At 34.0% G+C, this 23,086-nt stretch overlaps 2 protein-coding genes across 5 annotated transcripts in view; one reads left to right on the top strand and one right to left on the bottom strand.

Moving 5' to 3' along the window:
- LOC110022478 (exocyst complex component SEC6) overlaps positions 1-11,098 on the top strand; it is a 119,954-nt gene extending 108,856 nt beyond the window's left edge. For all 3 annotated transcript variants that reach the window (XM_020721435.1, XM_020721434.1, XM_020721433.1), the window contains 6 exons: positions 1,823-1,892; positions 9,086-9,173; positions 9,274-9,363; positions 9,622-9,738; positions 9,856-9,918; positions 10,961-11,098. In XM_020721435.1, coding sequence (XP_020577094.1) covers positions 1,823-1,892; positions 9,086-9,173; positions 9,274-9,363; positions 9,622-9,738; positions 9,856-9,918; positions 10,961-11,092 — 560 coding nt within the window. In that variant the 3' untranslated portion in view covers positions 11,093-11,098. The remainder of the gene's footprint in view (positions 1-1,822; positions 1,893-9,085; positions 9,174-9,273; positions 9,364-9,621; positions 9,739-9,855; positions 9,919-10,960) is intronic.
- Positions 11,099-16,851: 5,753 nt separating this feature from the next.
- Positions 16,852-21,046, bottom strand: LOC110022494. Of its 2 annotated transcripts, none has more exons than XM_020721458.1 (5): positions 20,592-21,046; positions 20,410-20,460; positions 20,183-20,316; positions 17,359-17,450; positions 16,852-17,263 (listed from the first exon to the last, which is right to left on the bottom strand). In XM_020721458.1, exons 1-5 carry the CDS (start codon positions 20,937-20,939, stop codon positions 17,052-17,054), a joined length of 837 nt encoding a protein of 278 aa, XP_020577117.1. In that variant the 5' UTR covers positions 20,940-21,046; the 3' UTR covers positions 16,852-17,051. The 2 variants fall into 2 exon arrangements, with proteins under 2 accessions (XP_020577117.1, XP_020577118.1); XM_020721459.1 differs by having other exon boundaries at positions 17,117-17,252.
- Between the last annotated feature and the right edge of the window lie 2,040 nt (positions 21,047-23,086).

The raw sequence follows: 23,086 nt of genomic DNA, 5'->3' as shown, positions 1-23,086 counted from the left end.
TATCCACCCGACGATCAACCTCTGGGTATTGCTCTTATGTATGTGGCAATCTAGTGACATGGAGAAGCAAGAAGCAATCAGTGGTATCTCGGAGTAGTGCAGAAGCAGAATACACAGCACTGACACTTGGTATCTGTGAAGGAATGTGGATCAAAAGATTTCTCAAGGAGCTTGGAATTATGGGAGAAAATTTTATCAAGATGTTCTGTGACAATAAAGTTGCAATCAGTATCGCTAAAATTTTATCAAGATGTTCTGTGACAATAAAGTTGAAATCAGTATCGCTAAGAAGCTTGTTCATCATGACCGAACAAAACACATTGAGATTGATCGGAACTTCATTTCAGAGAAGGTGGACAATGGAATCATTGAATTGGTCTATACTCTTTCTAGAGACCAAACCGCAGACATTCTCACCAAGGCTCTCCCTCAGTCCAGTTTTGATGAGCTAACCAATAAGTTGGGCATGTACAATCTGTACAACCCACCTTGAGGGGGAGTGTGAAATTACGCTCCTTATTATTATTATTCTATTTAGTACTTGTTATATTTAGTCATAGTATAATTCCTTAATTATTGATATTTATGTTATTCCATAATTATAGGAATTACTTTATTGTAGGAAGATTTCTTTCCTTCTTTTGTTTCTCTTGTAGTCACCTATTTATAGGTGAATTATCTACGTATTCAGTGAGACAATGTTTATTCAAAACTCACAATTACCAAGCACCACTAGTGACACAATTAAGTCTTGATTGGATGATATTCATCAACTGCCTCAGAGTATAAAGTTCTCTTTTTGCTGAATATACTCATTAGTTTGACCAAAAGGAAGATGCTGGAGCCTATTATGTGGCACCCATGAATCATTACACTAATGTTGATATGGCCGAAAACTAAGTAATGTTTGTCGGCCTAAGGATCCAATGTAATCTTGTAAAATAAAATCCTATCAACCCAATGTAATTAGAATTAATGGTAGTATTGGGTCTTGGTGCTTTCTAGTTGTGGAAAACCAAAAGGCTTGACTTGAGCTATTTTCTGTCAATGTCGGATGTTTGGATGTCCCTTGCATGTCAAAAATTTCATAATTTGGAAGCTTCGTATTAGCAAAAATTCACCAACATATGCATTTGGTCCAAAATTTTTATCTTATAGGAATTTGAGGCGCATACACATTTTTTGAGAAAAAAATATACCATATGAGTCAAGATACGCGGGAAGGTTCACTTGATGAGAAAGTGAGATGCTGTATTAGTTCTTTATCACATGCTAATAATGTTGTGACCAGTATGCCAATCAGCTAAGCCAGATTGAAGAATCAATAATTGAGGAAAGTAGATGAAGACAAAAGTAATCCAATTTCTCTGGAGAAGATGGATTGATGCTTGAACCATCAAGCACCCTGTGATAAACTGTCCGCCTACTTATAAAGGAATAGACGGTTGCCCCAAATAATTCTAAAAAAAGAGTTTTCAATATAAGTTCTTCACACATTGCAAGAAATTGCCTCTGGATACTCTTTTTTCCTTTTTTTTAGTCTCAATTTGGTTATGTGAAAGTAACTAATAAATAAGAACAAATAGTTAAGATGTAAAAGAAAAATTTTGGAAAGACTTAATGCTTACTCTCTCCTTTAACTGTATGAAATATGTATAGATTTGCTCATAAGTATATGTACTGCTTGTTTTTTTTTCCTTTAGCTTTGATTTGCAATGTGTTTAGATGATATGGCTTCATTAATTAAAATTTCCTCTGATGGTACTTATGCACATATAGTCACTTTTATTTTATCCTCGTGGCTGAATTTTTGCATTCTCAGATTGGCTGGATGGAATGGTAACCGAATATCTAGTTGCAACCTTTGGTGATTATTTTACAGACATTAAAATGTAAGCCATTTCCTCAAAGTATCAAAGCAATGGCTAAAATTGTTGTGCATATATTGTCTAGGTGTTCATTTGATCTATTACCTTCTAAAGTCGAACTAACATCACAATCAACAGATTCAGTTGATATACTTTTATTTAATGTCAAAGGATTAAGAAGGGAAGGTGCAATACTAGAAATGGTTTCATGGATATATGTTGTGTAAATTCCTCCAATAAAAAAAAAAAGAGAGAGAGAGAGTGACAAGAGGGGGAGAGAAAAAAGGGGGATAGATTTAACACTAATGCAAATTATAAAGTCAGCCCAAAACAGCGATGATGATGAGAGTGGTGAATTAAACAAAAAATTAGGTTTTATTGCAGAGCTTTTGTGGCTGAACAAGTCGTTTCTGTTTTATTTACTGGTCTATGGCATTCTATTTTTTATGTGTAAATGTATGTATTGTTTCAAATGTCTGTTTAACAAATTGATCTATTGAATAAAATTCTAATTTAGAAGGCCCTTTGGAGCATAATTGCTTTTTATAAGTTGATTAATTATGGCTGACTACATAATTCTTTAGATGGTGTTGTCATTTATCAATTAGGTTGATCATCACAGGGACATCTTCTATGAATAATTTATTCAACAAATTTAATAATCTTTCCCTTTGCACTATTTCAAGATATTCCATATATGTGGAGAAGGGATTTGTGAGTTTCATTCAACTTAGATATTTGTATTTCCTGTTTTATAGATAGCTTGTGCTTATAAAACCGTGCCTTTACAGACTCAGTCGCATCTCATACTAGTGATAATTTTAATGAAAATTATATATTTTTCCCCTTTTACTACTATTATCTGTTTATCTTTTTCTAGAGATGTGTGCTGCCCAGTTGCTTAGGTTTTGTGGTTTACAGTGAATCTAATCATAAATATGTACTTTACCTTATCCATTTTCTTAGGTCATCATTCTTATGGCTGTTAAATTCCAATAAATTTAATCTTTTGTGCTTAAATTTGACCTTAACAGATTGATCTCTTCATGATAAGAAAAGTAAGCATTTCTATGCCCGAGTCATGAATTGAAAAATCTTATGTGATCAATTTTGGGGAACCAAAATAAATTGCGTTCAACTTAAATTTGGAAGTTCAATGAAATTATTTGCGCCAATATTTGGGGTTAATTTTTGGAATGATAAATAGCATAAATGTAGGGCTTTAATTTATTGAGGCTTTCATATTAGAAAATAGACTTAAGTGGTTGAGGAATCTACAACATCCGAAGAAGCAGCAGAAACAGTACTAATCAGTTAGCTGCTAGACTTAGCATGATGGGGTAAGCAGGAGAATATTAAGGCTGATGCTAATTCAGTAGACGTTTCTGCAAGAACTTTTCTAGACTAGAATTAAGTGCAGCTTTTAACACGAATGACTAGTTAATAAAGTATTTATTTATAGGCTCAAGACCAAATGTTGAGAATAAGATTGATAATGATTATGATATGATGGGTGTTGTAGGCAGTGAGGAAGCTAGAAGTTTTTCAAAGATGGGGCATAAAATAAGTTTTCTGAAAATTTGGAGGGTGTTATTACACTCTTAAATACTTTTGGCATGCCAAGCTGCTCTACACAAAAAGGCTTTTCACCCATAAAGTGAAAAAGGAATATTTCTTAAACTTGGAATCCTCAATGTTGTTAGAGTTCACTTCACAACAAGTCGCAATGTAAATTAATTCTAGGTACATTAAATTAATTTAATTGTGAAAGGTTAAATTTTAATTCAATTAACTAGTCAGTGAAAAAACCATTAAATTTGTTTGAATACCAATGAAAAATTAGGTTAATTGAGACAGAAAATAAAAATTATATTTTTTGAAAATAACAATAAAAGCAAATACAATCATAACTATGGCAACAAAAATAAAGTTTACCGTTGACCTAGTCAGAAATAAAGCTAAAAGCAATAATTAACAGGCATTTAATTAAAAAATTTATGCCACGAATTGTATCCTTATCACTAACCTCGCAGTACTCCAATCATCGATAGAAATGAAATCATTATTCCTCTCACCATTATTTTAAAAATTTCCATGCTTCAGCTCCTCTAAATGTTATAATTCCAGCTTCCAAAGGGATTATTCGGGATTTAAGGTAAAACAAAGGAAACTTGGGATTTAAGATCCCGTGGGATTTAAAGATTTAAAGTTGTCATGTTTGTTGTTTGGCCGCGGAATTGAATGCGGAGGGTGAGTATACGTTGAATGCACATGGGTGGGAAGATTAGGTGGTGTGGGTAGGAAAATGAATTTTGCGCGGGCGTTGTAAATAGATTTTGCAAAATTTTTGTCAACATCTTAGGCCAAAGCATAGTTGATTAAAAGTGAATGGTAAAACATGTGTGGCTTTATAGGCACTTTTCTAATAATTTGATCATATATAGGCCTCTTTAACATGTTTACTATACTTGGTTGATTTTTTTGGTTTTGATATCAAAAGTAGTATGCTCATTTGTAGGGGCAATCTCCCTACTAGTGAATTTATTTACGATCCCAGTTCCTACTTGAACTTCTCTCGCTATGTTTTAGTTATGTTGTGTTGTGATTGGTTGATTATGTTGGTTTTCATATCAAAAGTAGTATGCCCATTTATAGGTGCAGTTTCATTACTAGTGAATTTATTTATGATCCCACTTCCTACTTGAACTTCTCTTACTATTTTTTTAGTTATGCTTGGGGTATAATTAAATATTGTTGGAATTTAGGAATATTCTTTAGCATTTTCTATTTTAGTACTTTCTATATCTAGAATACAGGTATGTTCTAATTCTTGTTTCCTTCTTTTATTATGGAGAGTTATGACTGATTTTATGTCTTTCCTAATGTGGGAGCTATCTTCCTTTATTTATCTTGTAATCGTTTCAAAAGATATTGACAAGGAATAATATTTTTCCTTCTCCAAAATTCACATAGTATTAGAGCCACCGAAAGTGCCCTACCTAACCCGGGTCGAGGTCGAACCGCTTGCGTCGTCCTGCTTCATCTTTGAGAATATTATCCTGGCAATGCCCTAATTTGTGTGTCCTCCTTTGAGTCTGAGCGGCCGCGTTCAAAGCCAGCCATTCTTGCACTATCTGGAAGGTTGTTCGAGATCTTTATTCAAACTTGGAGAATTCTTCATAAATTTTTTAGTCGAAAACTCAACTTTGAAAATCTTAACAAAATGAATGTGATGTTATTACATTACAATAAGTTGGTACATGAGCTTGGTCAACGTTATGATGACATTTGGGAGAATGCACTTTATTATGCTTGACACAAAAATGAGAGGAAAGTGATCGGGTCTACGTGTTTTTACCTGGCCTTAAATAGTGTTTAGATGAAGTTCGACGTCGAATCATTCGTAAGAAACTTCAACCCTCAATTCGATAAGTTTTTTCTAAAGTTAAACGTGAAGAATTTAGAAGGATAATTATGTTGTACAACATCGAATCGTCTGGTAACATTGAACAGGAAAACTCTGCTCTTGTATCAAAATGAGTTGATACTGATAAAGATGAGAGAAAAAAAATCACATTGCAGAAAATCATCACGCACGAATGAGACATTTTGGAAACTTCATGGAAAACCTGCAAATTGGAAATCAAAATTCAAGCATGAAGTTCATGCTTATTAAGCTTTTAAAGAAACTCGGGAGCCGTCTGCTAGCTCGAATACAATCCCTTTTACCAAGGAGCAATTAGAGCACTTGCAAAAATTATTTTAAACTCTAAAACTAATCTCAAAGTCATCTTACATTTTAGTATAAAAGGGTAACTCTCTAGTCACTGCTTTGTTATGTGTTATTCATAATTTTTCTAATTCTTGGATAGTTGACTCTGGCGCAACTGATCATATGACGATTTCTAAATTATTTCCTTTTGTAGATCTTGTCCAAAAAATAAAATATCAAAATTGTTGATACTCTCCCCGTTACCCTTCGCGTGTTCTCCATTTTCCTAATCTATCGTATAGCTTGTTGTCCATTAGTAAAATTATTGATTATCAATATCAAACAAACTTCTATGCTTTCTATTGTGAGTTTTAGGAATTTGCCACAGAGAGCATGATTGATAGTGCTAAGGAAAAAAATGGACTTGACTCGAATAGATAATGTTAAATTATTGATTTTAATTTTGCTTATGTTTATGTTTCTAAAGACAATGGAATTATATTATGGCATTATAGGTTAAGCAATCTAAGTTTCATTATAAAAATTGCTTATTTCCGAAATTATTTCGGAATAAAGATATTTTATTGTTTCAATGTGAACTGTGTTAGTTTCCTAAGCATCATCGCGCATTGTTTTCTCCATAGCGATATTTGTAAAATCTTTACATACTCTTGTATGAAGTGGTTTGTGACTTTCACTGGTAATCACACCAGATTCTATTGAATTTATTTAATTAAAGAAAAATTAGAACTAGAATAAATTTTTAAAAATGTTTATACCATGGTACAATTTTAATTTCAAACAATCATTTAAATATTATAGAGTGATAATAGGTTTGAGTATTTTGAAAACAATTTGGGGTCAATTCTTTCTTGGAAAAGGAATAATTCGTCCAAGCTTTTATGTCGACACTCCTCAACAGAATGAATTAGTTAAAAGGAAAACAAGCACTTATTAGAGGTATTTTGAGTTTTGCTATTTACCAATCAAGTGCCTAAATATTTTTGGGGTGCAACTATTCTCACTGTTACATTTCTCAAAACAGAACACCCAATAAGATTTTAAACCTTTAAACACCTTTTGATGATTTTTAAAAATTATTTCCAAAAAATCAGCTCTCATCTTCCCTAACTCTAAAAATATTTGTGTGTACTGCTTTTGTTAACATTCATAATCAAGGCAAGCTTGAACCCCTAACCAAAAAATGTGTTTCTTGGTTATGCTCTTAACAAAAAAAAGGTATAAATGTTTTAATCCCAATTTAAAAAAAAATGTTTGTTACCATGTATATCACTTTGTTTGAATCACAGCTTTTTTTTCCACTTCACCTTCAAGGGGAAGAACAAACAAAGATGTGCTTGCTGAGTTTTTAGATTTTCTTCAAATTAAAAACTCCCAAAATAGTATGACCCTAACCTTGATTGTTTAACTTGAAAATTCAGGTGATGTTATATTAGGAGAGAGTGTGTCGAGTCTTTTAGATATTTAAGTTTCTATAGTGTCATCTTATGATGTTCATAGTAATGAAGAAATATGAAAAGAACGACGACAGTGATATCTTTTGATTTTGTCTACTTGCAACAAAGTACAACTAAAAAAAGGGTCTCTGAATCCTTTACACTTCCTAGAATTTGCAAACTCGGGTAACATCCTTACTAATTCATTACCTTATGTTCAGTCTAATTTGTCTTCAAATTCTAAGCCTAGTTTAAATCTTTTGTCTAATGTGTCTAGCACTCAACATCCATTGTCTTCTTATGTGCCATATGATCACCTCTCACCCACCTTCCATGCTTTTACCTCACAATTATCGCATATGAAGATTTCTAATTTCAAGGAGGTTGTTTTCGAGGGGATACAATCTCTTGAAAAAAATAGGAGATGAGAAGTGGTTGATCTTCTTAGAGAGATAAATGTCGGATGCCAATGGGTCTTTACAATCAATTACAATTTTTATGGTTCCTTAGAATGACATAAGGCCAGACTAATTGCTAAGGGATTTGCTCACACATATGACATTGATTATCTCGAGACATTTGCTCTAGTTGCAAAATTAATCTCAATAAGAGTACTTGTATCACTTGTAGCTAATCTTGACTGAACACTACAACAGTTGGATATAAAGAATGTTTTTCTCAATGGGGACTTGGAGGAAGAAGTGTATTATAGATGTACCTTATGGATTTAGTGAGAAGTTTGACACAAAGTCGTGTAGACTAAAAAAATTCCTATACAAGTTGAAGTAGTAATCGAGTGCGTGGTTTGAGAAATTTACACTATTTGTTAAAGTTGGAGGATTTACTCAATGGCATGGAGATCATACAATATTCATCAAGCATTCCAATGATGGAAGATAGTCATATTGATTGTGTATGTGGACGATATAATTCTCATTGGAGACGATGTATATGAAATGAACTGTTGAAGATTTTTCTCTCATCAATTTTTGAGACCGATGAATTTGGATCTCTAAGGTATTTTATTGACATGAAGATTGTTTGATCGAAGAAAGGGATTATGGTTTCCTAACAGAAATATGTTCTTGATCTTCTAAAGGAAACATGGATGAGTGGTTGTAAGCCTGCAAATATTCCAATACCACTCGATATCAAAAGTTGGTGGGAAATTGAAATGCTTATCATATACTCAGCCATATATTGCCTTTACTTTAAGTTTGGTAAGTAAATTTTTGCATTCGTACTATGAGAAGCACATTGAAGCAGTTAACAGAATTCTCAGGCGCCTAAAAAGTACACCAGGCAAGGACTTGCTCTTGCAGAAAACCACACAAAAAATATAGAGCCATACACTGATGCAGGTTGTGCAGGCTCAGTTGTTGACAGAAGATTGATATTTGGATATTGGATATTGTACTTATGTCTAGAGAAATTTGGTCGCATGGCGAAATTAGAAACAGAATGTGGTGTCGAGGCAGAATCTCGGGCTATGACTAATGAAATATGTGAGATATTATAGCTGAAGAGAATTCTAGAAGAGCTGCGAAATCCGATTAACATGCCAATGAAGTTATACTGTACAAGCTATCAGGATTGCAAAAAATCCAATGTGGTATGATCACACAAACTATTTGGAGATTGGCTTGCACTTCATAAAAGAAAAGATTGATTGCGGATTTATTTGCATGTTGTTTATTCCTAATTAACAAATTATTGGCATTTTCACTAAGGGGCTGTTCAGGCTTTGTTTTGAACTTCTTGTATTTGAGTTGGGCATGATAGATATCTATGCTCCGATTTGGGGGGGGGGAATGTTGGAATTTTAGGAATATCTTTTATTATTTTTTATATTTAGAATATAGAATTATATCATGGGGCGTTATGTTCGACTTTATGTTTTTCCTACTGTAGGAGTCATCACCCTCTATTTATCTTGTAATTGTTTCATAAGAAGTTGACAAGGAATGATATTTTTTCTTTCTCCCAAACTCACAAATATACACCTGTAAACTAACTTGATTGATGTAATTCTGCCTTTGTTTTTGAAGGTACATTGAGGAAAGATCGTTCAGAAGGTTCGTGGAAGCTTGCCTGGAGGAAACTATTGTTGTTTATACTGATCATCTCCTTTCTCAGGTTCGCACAGCTCTCCTTAAGCCATCTCCATTGTTGAAATATTGTATAGTTTATGCATGGATATGGCTGTCATGAAGGTATTGATAATTCGTGCCTGTAGAAAACTTATATTAAAGAAGAAACAATTGAACGGATGAGGCTTGATGAAGAGGTTTTGATGGATTTCTTCCGTGAGTATATCAGTGTTACAGTGAGTATCAATCATTGTTATGGCATTTATCACTACTATTTCTGTTTTTTACTGTTGTTATATATATGCTCTTTAACATGTCTGCTTGATATATACAAGATGAGAGAGATAAATTGGTTTCATCTTTCTGGATTTTATAGCTGTAGTCTAATCGCATTTACTTTATTATGTGATCCTCCTTTTTTTTTCATGCGGTAAAATAGTACCCAGCAAAATCATTATTCTGCTTGATTTATAATTTAATTTGAATGTTTGCAGAAAGTTGAAACCAGAGTGAAGATACTGGCTGATCTTAGAGAGCTTGCATCTGCCGAGAGTCTAGACAGTTTCACGCTCATCTATACAAATATTCTCGAACATCAACCCGATTGCCCGGTAATTTGTTTCTTCAAATTGAATGGCAGTTTTACAATCTTGTATCTTTGCATTGGTTGTTTGTCTGCTGAATATTACATTGTTGTAAGAATATATTTAAATATTCTCTCTATGCAGCCTGAGATTGTTGAGAAACTTGTGGCACTCCGAGAAGGCATACCACGCAAGGATGCTAAGGAGGTAATGACTAACATATTGCATGTGTTGATATTAGCTGTAGTTCGAGAATTTTAACCGAAGCACAATATAGCATCTTTAAACAAAATCAAATCTGATGAACATATAGGGCTTTGTTTGGGAGCATTTTTATTTTTCGCTGTTGTTTTTTGCTTTTATTTTTAAACCATGTTTATTTGATATATTTTAAGCATTTTTATTTTTTAAAACAAATTAACTTGTTTTTAAAAATAGTCAAAACAATATTTAGATGTTTTTAGTATTTTTAAAAACAATCACCCCAAGCAAACATGTTTCATTTCGATGTAAAGCATAAACAAATAAGATAAAATTAAAAAACAAAAGGAAAAAGAGATCTGAAAAAAAAAATAAAAAAATAAAAAACATAGCCTCTCTTTTCTTCCATTTGTTTTTTGGGGCATTTACATACGCACAACACAAATCTTATATATTTACATATCTGACATCTAAATATTTGTTTTTACATCAATAGCTTTCAAATCTTTCATATCACATCAAAAATATTACTATTACTAGCTTTTAAAAGCGAAATACATCTTTCCAAGAAAGTCATATAAATATAAGGGGTGTTTACATACATTACTAACCAATTCCTTTATATAAACCTATCTAACACCTAAACCTCACTTTTTACAATTATACCACTCAGATCTTTTGTCACATCAATAATAGCATCATTTTAACTCGTAAAATGAAATACAGCTTGTCTTATCAATCATAGGTAAGGTGGTATGTATGTTAAAATTGAAGTTTAGGTGTTACATATGTAAATACAAAAGAATTGAGTGGTATGTATGTAAATTTAAATATAAAAAAATTATTTGTTAGATATGTATATATATAGAAGTTTTGCAGTATGTATTTAAAATCTTTTTTTTTTCATGAAGTGTTGAAGATATAATTTTTGGAATTTCAGTGGGTGGGGGTTATACATTCATTAGCAACTATTTACAAGTCTCCTAAATATATATATATATATATATATGATTATGAAGCAATCTTATTTACTTGTGCTGTTTATCAGGTGGTCCAAGAGTGCAAAGAGATATATGAAAATTCTCTCGTGGATGGTAATCCTCCAAAGACCGGCTTTGTATTTGGAAGAGTAAAGTGCCTGCTGCAACCGAAAGGCCTTTGGAGGAAGCTTGCTCAGTAAAAAAAATTTTTTTTTTTTTCTGTGAATAGGAAAAAATTGCATCTAGTTTAGAAGCCGTCTTAGTTTTCTAATGCTGCATTGCTCATTGATTTTAGAGATTGCGTTATTCGTTTTAGCCATCGTCGTTTTCTTATTATTTCAGCTTCTGATTGATGTTTTCTTTTTCCTCAAATTTTTGTTGATATGTTTGATACTTAAATGTAATGCACATATTTGAATGATTTTTTGTTTTTACAAATGAAATTATCAATAAATACTTCATCCAAATACATTTTCTTATTAATTTTGTCTGATTAGTCCACCTCTTGACAATCAATACATTGATGATTATTTTTTTGGTTTCAAGAAGGCGTCGTAAGCTCTATATCAGCCTAAATAATTCAGGATAAGCTTTACTCTCTCTTTTTTTTTGGCGAAAAATTTACATACAATACAATTCTTAGCTTTTTTTCATATATAATTTTTAAATGATACTACAGTTATAACACTTTGGTATTACATGAAAATGTATATTTTACTTTTAAAATTATAGTGAACTTGATTTTTTGATGTAATATTAAAGATTTCAGTGACATGCATATGAATATGAATGTTTTGATGTTTGATAAATACATGTATAAGAATTCTCATCCACCCCCCTAGGATTAATTTTCTATAAAAAGGGTATTTGCATTGCCTATGAATCATCATCTAAATTTTAACATTTGTTTTTATAACCACAATTTTAACATTGCATTTTAAAAAGCACTAATATTTTTTTTTTCAGAATTAAAATATATTTTTCTACCATACATGATGTGATATATCACCGAAGTGCTATATAAATAAAAATAAAAAACTAAGCATTAAATCTATAAATACATTAGAAATTGTATTTATAATTGTGTTATATTTATGAAAACCCCCCTTGTAAAATCTCCTATATGAAATAATAGAAGCAATTAGGTGTCTTATTCATCAATGTCGTCTTCTTATAGGTGAAAAATAACTTGGCATGATTCTTTGTTGATAAAACTTTATTGCATCATGATCCATGTCTAATAACCAGCCTTTTTGAACGGGGAGCCCGTTCAAGTATATGACGAAATGTCTAGGAAAATTTATATCAGTTTGATTTTTTTTTTTATTTGCATATCTAACACTTCAATTTTAATATTTATTTATATATCATTGAAATTTTTAACAACACAAAATACCACACTAAAAAAAACTAAAATAAAAATATAATAATAATAAAATCAGTTATTTCATCTCCAAACATTCCTGCGTTATAAAACCTATAAACGCTGCATACATTTGGTAATAAAACCTATAAACGCTGTATACATAATCTTAACAATCATCGAATTGATTTCTCCCAACGCTCATCAGCACTAGTTCCGACCTGCTTTCACCGCCTCCCATTCAAGCGCCATCCATCCATCAGCAAACGCCCCTTCCTCACATTCCCTACCTGAAACCCTAAAATAGCCTCCACTCTCCTCACATTTGACTGAAATTTACTGATTGGCTTGGCTGATTATGGAGGGAATATTACATGCGGTATCCTCACAAGCGGATTGTTAGTATTATGATGATATTGTGAAAATACTGTTACAATGTCACCACAATAACACCAAATTTGTATCTATCCACACTTATCATGTCCGCGCATAAATTTTTTTATGGCTGAGTGTAAATGAGTTGATTTGGAGTGAGCTTACTGTGTGTATAAGTTCATCTAATTAAAATTTTGATAAATTTACTTGCATACCACAAAATTTTAATTTATTTTACATTTCTAACACCTAAAATTTTATAGTTACATCTATAAAACTTTAGTGCTATAAACTTATATAGGAAAAAGTTGTATTCGACTTTCAAAAAAATTAATAAGAGTGATATTTTTGATGTGATGTTAATGATTTGAGTGCTACACATGTAAATATGATAGATTAAATGTAAGTATAAATATATAAACATAAAAGAACAGATATTCAGCAACTTTGGTAGTCGAAACATTGCTGTTCTCTCACCAAAAACAACAGAAACTACCCAACAAACAAAGAAAAGAAAACACATGAAATATGAAGCTAAGATAAGGGAGAAAAAGGGCAGTTTTCATACACAGCAATCTAAACAATGTTATTTACAGAACTGACCCTCTTTCCTCCCTTCGAATTCTCTCAAATATCAAAATTAGTGATAAGAACCCAACCCATATTTTTTCGTTTTTCATTTTTATTAAATTCCAAATGACTTGATCGTGACACTCATAAATGCATCCGTTTTGAAGTTAAGAAAATCACAAGAGTGCTAGTTTGTAAATCGCAATGTTTCAAGTGCTATGTACGTAATTATCCGAAATGAAGCAAAGTTGTGAATTAAAGAGGAGCATGGATCCATACAAAACATTTGCTCTAGGAACCAGTTGATACAAACTGAGCTCAATTTAAAGACGACATATCACACAACTACACCAACTTTCAACTTCAACATCTTCAAACCTTCTACAAAGATGAAGAGGAAGAAATAGAATGCAAAAAAGAGATGCTGTGATAAGAAAAGAGGAAGAGACTTGAGGACAAGTAGACAAGAATGAACATGAGGATTAAAAAAGGTCCTTAATATATATAATCATATTTTAACTTGGACGAATTTGGAATTATGTTATAAAATTTGTTAATTTGGAAACTCTAAGCCAGATTAAACATTACTAAGTTCTATAAAAGAAAGGAATATTGAGTGGTTTGTGGGTGTGTTTTGGTTCATTTATCGATTGTGCATGTAGCTTAAGAAAAAAATGTGAAAGAAGGAAATATGAGCATTGTTGTGCCGGGGTTACAGCATCGGAAACCACTATTAAATATATATTGTGTGGAGATAAAGTAGGTTAACATATAAAAGAAAGATGATGTGCTGGATGCAAAATAAGGGAGGCTTTGCTGCTTAACTTTAAAAGAAGAGGTTTGATTGGAATAATTAGAAGCATATGTATATTATATACCCATAACAAATTGTAAAAAAGACATAATGAGGATTAAAATAACTATTTCTACTCCCACTTTTACTAAAAGAAAGCCATTCATACTTGATGAAGAAAAAAGAAAACAAAACACAAATATATTCCATCTGGTTCCCACTATTTTGACTTAACATAAAGATAGAATAGCCAGACAACCCAATTCTTTTTCGAGCATCATTTAGGACAACTTAAACCCCAAAAGCTTAATTACAGATCCCAGAGAATATTTTTAGAAATAGTAACATTTCACCAACCATTAGCTTAGAGTTTAAACTATATACTTTACAGATGATAATAGCAGACAATGACTCTTTGTTTACAGTCCCATAGCTACAAAGGTTATCATAAATAACAATAGAATGATAGATAAAATGATTGCCTTGTTGAACTGATTTGAAATGTCAGTCTTACAGCACAATATTAGCCAAGCATGGAGTAAGTATCAGAAAAAGGTGACCCTATAGAAGGATTCTCCTACAGGAGTGTTTAGAACTTCTTAGTACTCATACTTTCTAATTCCAACAATTATTGCAACTTACATTAAATTCATATACTAATTGAGGTCAACAAACAAAACAATGAGAATAAAAAAATTACTCCATGAAACTAATATTAGGATAAGATCTTGAAATATAGATATAATAGTAGTTAAATTAATGGAATTAGCTGATATTATGATTCATAGGAAGATAAATATCTTATGTATTCTAGAAACTAAATGGATTGGAGAAAAGACTAAGGAGATTAATAACTTAGGTTTTAAACTTTGATATTCAGGTAAGAGTCGCACTAGAAAAGGTATAGGTGTAATAATAGATAAATGTGTCATTCCTTATCGTTTTTTTATTGAAAGTGATAGGTCTTTTTGTAGGGCTGGTCGAAGATTTTAGAAATATTCATGGTAGCTAAGTTTTGAGAGTGACTAATAAAGAATGTAAATCCATATTAGATTTTGTTTTAGCATATGATTTTGTTCTTGCTAATATTTTATTTAAAAAGAGATAAGCATATTATTACTAATAAAAAATAGATCAAATAAACACAAATTGATTATTTTCTTATGAGAAAAAAAGACTGTTGAGAGTGTAAATATTATAAGATCATTCCAAGTAAAAATTTAAGTATTCATTAATTATTAGTTTTGGATTTTAAGATTAAAAGTTGTAAGATAAAGAATACAAAACAATGTTGTCACGGAAGTAGATGAGAGCACCTAAAAGACAAATAAAATTATTTTTATGAGTAAACTTCAAGCTTATTGGGAGATTTGGTGAAGTTCAAAGAGAATAAGTAGGACCTACATATGATTTTTATTAATTTAGAAAAAGCTTACGATAAGATTCCAAGAGATATCCTTTGGAGAGTTCTTGAGAAGAAAAGCATTGATATGACTTATATTCAAGTCATTAAAGATATGTATACTAGAGCTGTTACTTTTGTTCGAACAGAAGGAGAATTGACCAAATATTTTCCTATTTCAGTTGGAATACATCAGGGATCGACTTTAAGCCCATATCCTTTTGCTTTAGCAATGAATACTCTTACTGGACATTTACAGAAGAATGAACCTTGGTGTATGCTTTTCACTAATGATATCCTTCTTGTGGATAAGACTAGAGAAATGGTTTAGAAAAAAATTGAATTATGGAGATCTACATTGGAGTCTAAAGGCCTTCGCTTGAGTAGATCTAAAACTAAATACATGGAATGTAATTTTATTAGTAGTAACTCTAGTAGCACAGTTGTAACTATGGGTGATCAAATCATTAAAAGGTGTGATCGTTTTAGATATCTCGGGTCTATTGTTCAAAGTGATGGCGATATAGATAGGGATGTTATTAGTAGTGGAATTCAAGTTGGTTGGTTGAAGTGGAGGAATGCATCGGGCCTATTGTGTGATAAAAAAATACCGCTTGACTTGAAAGGAAAATTTTATAAGATGGTAGTGAGGCCCAATGCTCTATGGCGTAGAATGTTGGCTTTTAAAAGAGAAGCATAAAACAAAGTTAAGTGTTACTGAGATGAGAATACTTAGGTGGATGAGTGGCTTGACGCTTAGAGACAAAATGCAAAATGAATATATCCGTGATAGGGTTGGTGTAGCTACACTGGCAGACAAGATTAGAGAGAAAATATGACATTAAACACCGACAATTATGGAGATCTACATTGGAGTCTAAAGGCCTTCTGCATTTTGACTATCTTAGATTATCCTTGTTGCAATGTCTGCCTTCTTAACATAATTCGAATAAGAAACACCGAGTATCTGATGATCCTATTAAGAGAGTAGATGTTTCTTATTCGAATTATGTTAAGAAGGCAGAGGTATACCTAAAAAAACTTGGTCATATTGTATAAAAAATGATCTTAATCATTAGAATTGAATGAAAATATGACACTTAATAGGATTCATGTAGCCAACCCCACTTCGTGGGATAAAGGCTTGTTGTTGTTATTGTTGTTAATAATGAGGGAAAATAGCTAAATTTTAACACCATGGAAAGGGAAATTATTAACACTGCAACAATAATACAGGAAGAAGAATAAAGTTGACATACAAGCTTAGGAACAAACTATTACCTTAAGCGATTTAACAATATTAGTTTGAAATTACTCTAGCAAAACATAATTACAAAAGTATTCTTAAAAGAACATTGAAAATAAAGCATTCAAACTAAGACCGATAAATCCAAAAAAGCAGAATATTTAATGTAATATGAACCAGACATAAAGAGTGATTTCATATCCATATTCACTTCATAAAATCCCAAAAGCATCCTGCAATCTAATTTTGCTTCTCTTCCGTTTTCATTTTCTTTCGTTTGCATGAAAGCAAACTGTAATCTACAAACATACAATAAAAGCATAAACCTACTTCATTGCTTGAGATATACCTAACATAAATAGCAAAAAAAACCCTATAAAATGTCTTATTCATTGTGGTTGCTTACACTGCTAGTGTGCACGTAGCTCCTGATTGCTTAAATTGCTAGCACTTCTACACCGTGACATGTAAATTTTCCAAGCCCATCGAGAAAATTGTGAAACACTAAATATAAATCCAAAAAGGGCTCTTCCCTTGACAATGCCTTGTCGTAAATTCCTTGTTCTTTTAGCGAAGGGCTGTTTCTCCATCTGTTTTGTTTTGTTGTGCGCCTGTGTTGATACTAAAAAAAGTAAAGATGGAGTAAAACGCACCATTCCATCCTAATAACTACTTCATATTCCTGCTAGAAATGAAACAATTGAATGATAACCTAACCTATTGGATCCATGGTAGTGAGACGGCGTAGCCTTTCCTCAGCCACACGAACAGCTTGAGTAGAGCTCCTCACACTTTGCTTTATCCCCTGACTACATGGTTAATCTAAATCAGTATAAACAAAAAAAAGTAGAACATTATTCTTCTTAATTTCTTTTTTTGGCAAAAAGAGCCTTTCAATGAACCCCATTCATCTAAAAAGAAAGAAACCATAACATAAAAATGGCCGCAAGACTAAAATTCCCCAGGCCATGCAATTAGATCCACATCATTTAAAGATGTTCTCATAACAAATAGGTATTAATGACATTTTGCATTAAGTGTAATTTCAACTACTAAATCCATCATTAATAATAGAAAAATTAGCAATAAGCCCAGGTTCATTGCTCTGTTTTACTAATATTTAAGCTGAGAAGGTCCATAAAAAAATTTGAATGTGTAGAGTCCAGAATTTTCTTTTGGAAATACACGCCTTGAGAGTTAGAGCCGGGAGAAGGAGTACAGAGGGGAAAAATGCTAGTGAATTATCAGTAGAGAGGCCAAGGAAAAAATCGTCAAGCCCGGGGTCCCTTTATTCATATCATCGAGCCTCCTATTTATAGGAGGCATTCTTGTACAATTACAGAAGAGAGAGAGTAATTATGAAAATAACCCTTAATTACCGAAATGATTGAGCGATTATAGAAATAGCCCTCAATGCAATCAATGTGTTGATTTGATACTAAATTATATTACAATTTGAATTCGGATATGACGGTAATCAGCCGGTCGACCAAAGCGTCGAGCCTCTTAGGAATCATTTCTGCCAAGTTATAAGCGATCGGTCAACTGGTTGCATTTGACCGACCTTTTGGGAGCTTCGGCAGTTGGGACCGTAGATAAGCCCGCCAACCAGATTCTCTAAGGATAGATTTGATCAATCTGTTGATCATTCAGATGACCGGTTCAGATCATGTTTCTTGAATTTAATATTTCAATCGTGTGTCATCATCCTTAGCAGTTCGATTGCTTTTAGATTTGTGCTGACAATACTGACGTGTACATATTAGTTTCCTGAGTTTTTCTGCTCCTTGATAGTGACAACTACGATAGGGACAAGTAAATCAAACAATAGTGAAATCAAAATCAATAATTGCTTGAACAGTTTACTTCCCTTTGGGTTCCGTGTCTAGTGTGTTCTATTGATAACATCATAAACTTGGTGTTGCACCCTTAGCCACCAGTGTTTTTCAGCTAGCCAAGGTACGCCATGCCTGATGGTACGAGTCGAGTCGACGTGAACCCCAAAATTCTGGCTTATAAACAGGAAGAAGAGTGAGAGGAAAGAACAATGGTCTAGGCCTGAACTTGATCCGGTCGATGTAGTCGACTCTTCTGATGGCATTGAGGAGATGTCGCTGAAAAAGCTCCGTCAGGAAACAATAACATCTGGGCCTAATGTGAACACGATTGTCAAGGGCCAGCAAGTCTTGCTTGCAATAAGTGTTGAGGATAGCAGAAGGGAGCTCGATGGAGCGGCGATCATCGTCTCTCCTCAGCTACCACTGTCGGGAGGCGGAGGTACCTCGTTGCGAGAGAGAGAAAAGCTTTTGTAGACCCTTTCTTCGATAGATAGGTTTATGGGTATGTACGCTTTCTTTGGAAGTTGGCGGTTTTCAATAATTTTTTGTGTTATCCCCATGCAGATGAATCAATTGGAGGGTCGCGAAGATGATGGGCCTTCGAAAGATGCAGCAGAGTCCGGCCCCGTTGCGGTGGCCAGCCTACAGGCTGAGTTAGTGGGACTTCTGCCACCAATCACTTCGGAGGGGCGCTAGTCGCCCGACCCTTTGCCTGCTACCAGCTCTCCACAGGAGCGAGTAGAACGGCGACTGACTTCTCCTAGATCCAAGGTGCATCTGACGGCCAAGACGGGACCCTTGATGATGTTGTTCGATTCTTCGGAGAGAGCATCTAGAGGTTCAAGTTTTTCTTGAGCTTTTTCTCTAGTTTTATCGATGAGAAGGATATCATCAACGAAAAGCATACACCGAGGTACATCCTCTTGTAAATGTCCAATAAGAGCATCCATAACTAAAGCAAAAAGATATGGGTTTAAAGTCGATCCCTGATGTAATCCAATTGAAATAAGAAAATATTTGGTCAATTCTCCTTCTATTCGAACACAAGTAACAACTCTAGCATTAATATCTTTAATGACTTGAATATAAGTCATATCAACACCTTTCTTCTCTAGAACTCTCCTAAGGATATATCTTGGAACCTTATCATAAGCTTTTTCTAAATCGATAAAAATCATATGTAGATCCTCGCTATTCTCTCTGAACTTTTCCATCAAACCTTTCAATAAATGTATGGCTTCCATGGTAGACCTGTCCGACATAAATCCAAATTGATTATGAGAAATTTTTGTAATAAATCATAACCTTGTTCAATTACCCTCTCCCGTAATTTTAAAATATAACACATCAACTTAATTCCACTCTTGTGCATCCCTTTTATTCTTAAAATGGGGACCAAAATACTCTTCCTTCACTCCTCAGACATCTAGTGCTGAAAAAAATTAGATCTTGCAGTCTAAGAAATTTAGCTTGAATTAGTGTTCAAAATTGGCCTCCCTACTGCTTCTCTCACTGTCAGCGGGGATAATTCCTCCAAATATCAAATTAACCCAAAAAAAAAAAAATCTGCCTGCAATACAAAAACAAGCAGAAATCGGCAATACAGAAATTAAAAAAAAGTAACAATCAGCAAATTTTCCATTTCTAGCTGCCATTAAGTGTATATCTTAGAGAAGGAGAAAAAGGCAACTCAAAAGACTAACCCTAGATCACTTAGCTCCATGGTTAAGTCACTTATCTCCATCCCACACAGTCTCATTGTTGCCATGGTGTCCGGTAGCTCCTCTGCAGTGACATCTAATAACTTCTCCAATGATTCAGCAGCCCTCTTAAAAGCCTGCACTTATCAACATCAAAGAAAAAGAAATAGAAATGCTCACACTGATAAATGTCTCCTGAAAAAATTTCCGATGGTGAAACTTAAAGATACCAGAAGGGTTGGAATCGCTGAGAAGAATAGCCAGGAGGCGGAAATAGCAACCTGTAAATATGGTCGGAACTGCTCAACAATGGGAAACTACGACCATAGAGTGTGTTTTCTGAAAACTAGTTAAAATCCATAAGAATTTAAAAATAGATACAACCCTAGGCGAGGCATTAAAGCAGGCTTACCATGCAGGCTGTGATATTAAGAAGAAGGATATGCCTTGAGCCAAGATTCCACTGGGAGAAAGAGACAGATTGTGGGGGAGATCCAACTGAGGAGGAGAGAAAACTGGGATCGGTGGAGACTGAGGAATCGAGAGCAAGAGAGGAAAAGGGAAGAAGGCGTAAAACCCCCTTAGTTCCATACGACGGCTTTAAGTTCCCTCTCCCGATGATGCGGCAATCAATCGGTGCTCCATTCTTACTTCCATGGAAAAAAAGGCGAGGTGGGAGAGAAGTCGAGGAAGAAGAAAGAGAAGAAGAGCAGATGAAAGTAATGGCAGAAGGAGGACGAAAAAGAGACACCGTCGTCATAGAAGCGGTATGGGTACGATTTTGTTCGCTCTCACTCTTCACGGCTCAAAGGATCAATGGAAGCTCTGGTTCGTCGCAGTACAGCGGGTCGAAGCCCAAATTATGTGAAATTATTACTATTAAAAATAAAATCTTAGAAGTTCCAGTTAACTTAAATTTTTCTCTTTTTGTTTAGCATGGTTCTATCCATCAGATACTGATAGATCAAACTAGCTTTTTTAAGCTCGAAAAGTATTATATTAGAATAATACACCTCAGCTTAATTTGGTGTTAGTCTAAGAAAGTGTCAATGAAATGTATTACTGAATGGTAGACTGTCTTGTCTAAGACTACATCAATTCTTCGCAGGTGTTACTTGTCTTTCGGGCATGAGACATTTAAATTTGTGAAGTCAACGCATCTCTGTTATATGTTGTTTATCTTTTGGATCATGAATACATCAAACATCTACCTCGGGTACTAGACTTCTCAGATATAGCTGGCTTCCACTAGCTTTTGCGCCCCTTTCTGGATCGGCTTGTCCAACATGATTGTCGACATCCTCATTTTTTGCTTCATGGTAGAACTGTTGGATTGATGTTTAGCCAATGACAAGCAACTTCGAGTGTCATCCCGAGCATCTTGGCGGTTGACTAAGCAAAGATGTTTAGATGATTTTGAAGAGTCTTGATCAGTTTGTCTCATGATCCGGAATAAAAGTATTACTCAATCAGAAAAATTTACATATGTCTTCATTCTCTGCAGGGCTTTTTGGATGGCCTTACTGGTCTGAAGGCATTTCCTTTGCTAGATGTCAAGCTCGAGAGACTCTTGTTGAATATTTTCGATCACATGGAGATAGCAAGTGTGTGACTGCTCTAGGTTGCCTCGGAGAGTGATCAATTCCCCATCATCTGAAAACTTCATAGTTACATGATACATAGAGGTAACAACTAAGGAGTTTAGCAAAGAGCGACCAACGATAATGTTACATGTAGGTGGGGAATAGATCATGTGAAATCTATCATGTCAATGAATCACTTCTCGTTTTCTCCTAGGGTGACTGGATGGGTAAGCGTTCCCAAAGCATCTTTCCTTTCTCCAAAAAACCCATAGAGTGTCTCAGGCATGGCCGAAGAACGGGAGGTGCTTAAGCCCATCTTATCAAATATCAATTTGAATATTATGTTTACCGAGCTCCAGATGTCGATAAGAATGCTTTCAATCTAGTAGTTATCAATTAAGATAGTCACGATGATGGTGTCGTTGTAAGGGTTGACCCTCGGTGGTAAGTCTGTGTCAGTAAAAGAGAAGGAGGGTTTGAGCCACATCGCGGTGCCAAAGCGGCTGCACATAACTAACTCATTTGAGACCTTTTCAAGCTAGCTTAGAGAGATGATTCTCTCTCGTCCTCTCTAAAGATGGCATGAACAAAGTAGCCCATGTGTATCACCTGGGCTCGGATCGACTTGAAACTTCTTCAACAAGAACTTTTTTCTATCACTGGGTGGTTGCTTCATGCACTAAAAACTTCTTCAACTTCTCAATTTTGATCAAATCCTTGATCAAGCTCCTCAGTGTCATGATTATAGTCATGATGATGCGCACAATATTCCTTTGAGTTGGAGATACACTTCAACATTCATCAAGGTTGCCTTCTTGAAATAGTCTTCGTTTTGGATGGGCTCCACTATCTTGGGCATTGGGACTATTAGAGGTGTCTCCTTGGATATCTCATAACCAGATGGAGGTTGCTCCTCATACTGAGTTGGTCGTCGTTCAGGGTATTGGACTCGATTTTATTTGTAATGGGCTTTGTTGGTTACCTAGTTATTTGAGTGTCTTTGTGAATCTTCGAAGCAAACTTAGGTAGGAGGTGAGGGTTGTGTCTTAGCTTTCACTTTTCTTCGTTGGTGGTTATCTTTGGCGAATAGTAATTGGCTTGCTTGGTTCTGAATTAAGTAAGTGGGGGGGAGTATCAAAATCTTCTATCAAAATATGATTATTGAATAACTCCAATAACTTGATTAGAATCTTCCATCATTTCAATCTCAGTGTGTAACAAAAATGTTCCTTTAATCCTTCTGTGAGGGCCGCATGAGTGATTGTATGTTATAAATCATGAGCCTCCAATATTTTCTTTTGGAAATGAGTGATAAAGGCGTCGG

This window comes from Phalaenopsis equestris, unplaced genomic scaffold, assembly GCF_001263595.1.
Source record: "Phalaenopsis equestris unplaced genomic scaffold, ASM126359v1 Scaffold000192, whole genome shotgun sequence".
NCBI classification, from domain to species: domain Eukaryota; kingdom Viridiplantae; phylum Streptophyta; class Magnoliopsida; order Asparagales; family Orchidaceae; genus Phalaenopsis; species Phalaenopsis equestris.
The sequence above is the reverse complement of the archived record's forward strand: the minus strand, read 5'-3'. Positions and strand labels throughout refer to the sequence as shown.

Bases quoted from the DNA above. Each gene is read 5' to 3' on its own strand.
- LOC110022494 (XM_020721458.1), bottom strand. From the start codon at position 20,939: ATGACGACGGTGTCTCTTTTTCGTCCTCCTTCTGCCATTACTTTCATC. The intron at 20,461-20,591 runs GTAAGCCTGCTT...CCATATTTACAG, and splicing joins TTAATATCACAGCCTGCATG to GTTGCTATTTCCGCCTCCTG. The intron at 17,264-17,358 runs GTTAGGTTATCA...TACTTTTTTTAG, and splicing joins CACTACCATGGATCCAATAG to TATCAACACAGGCGCACAAC.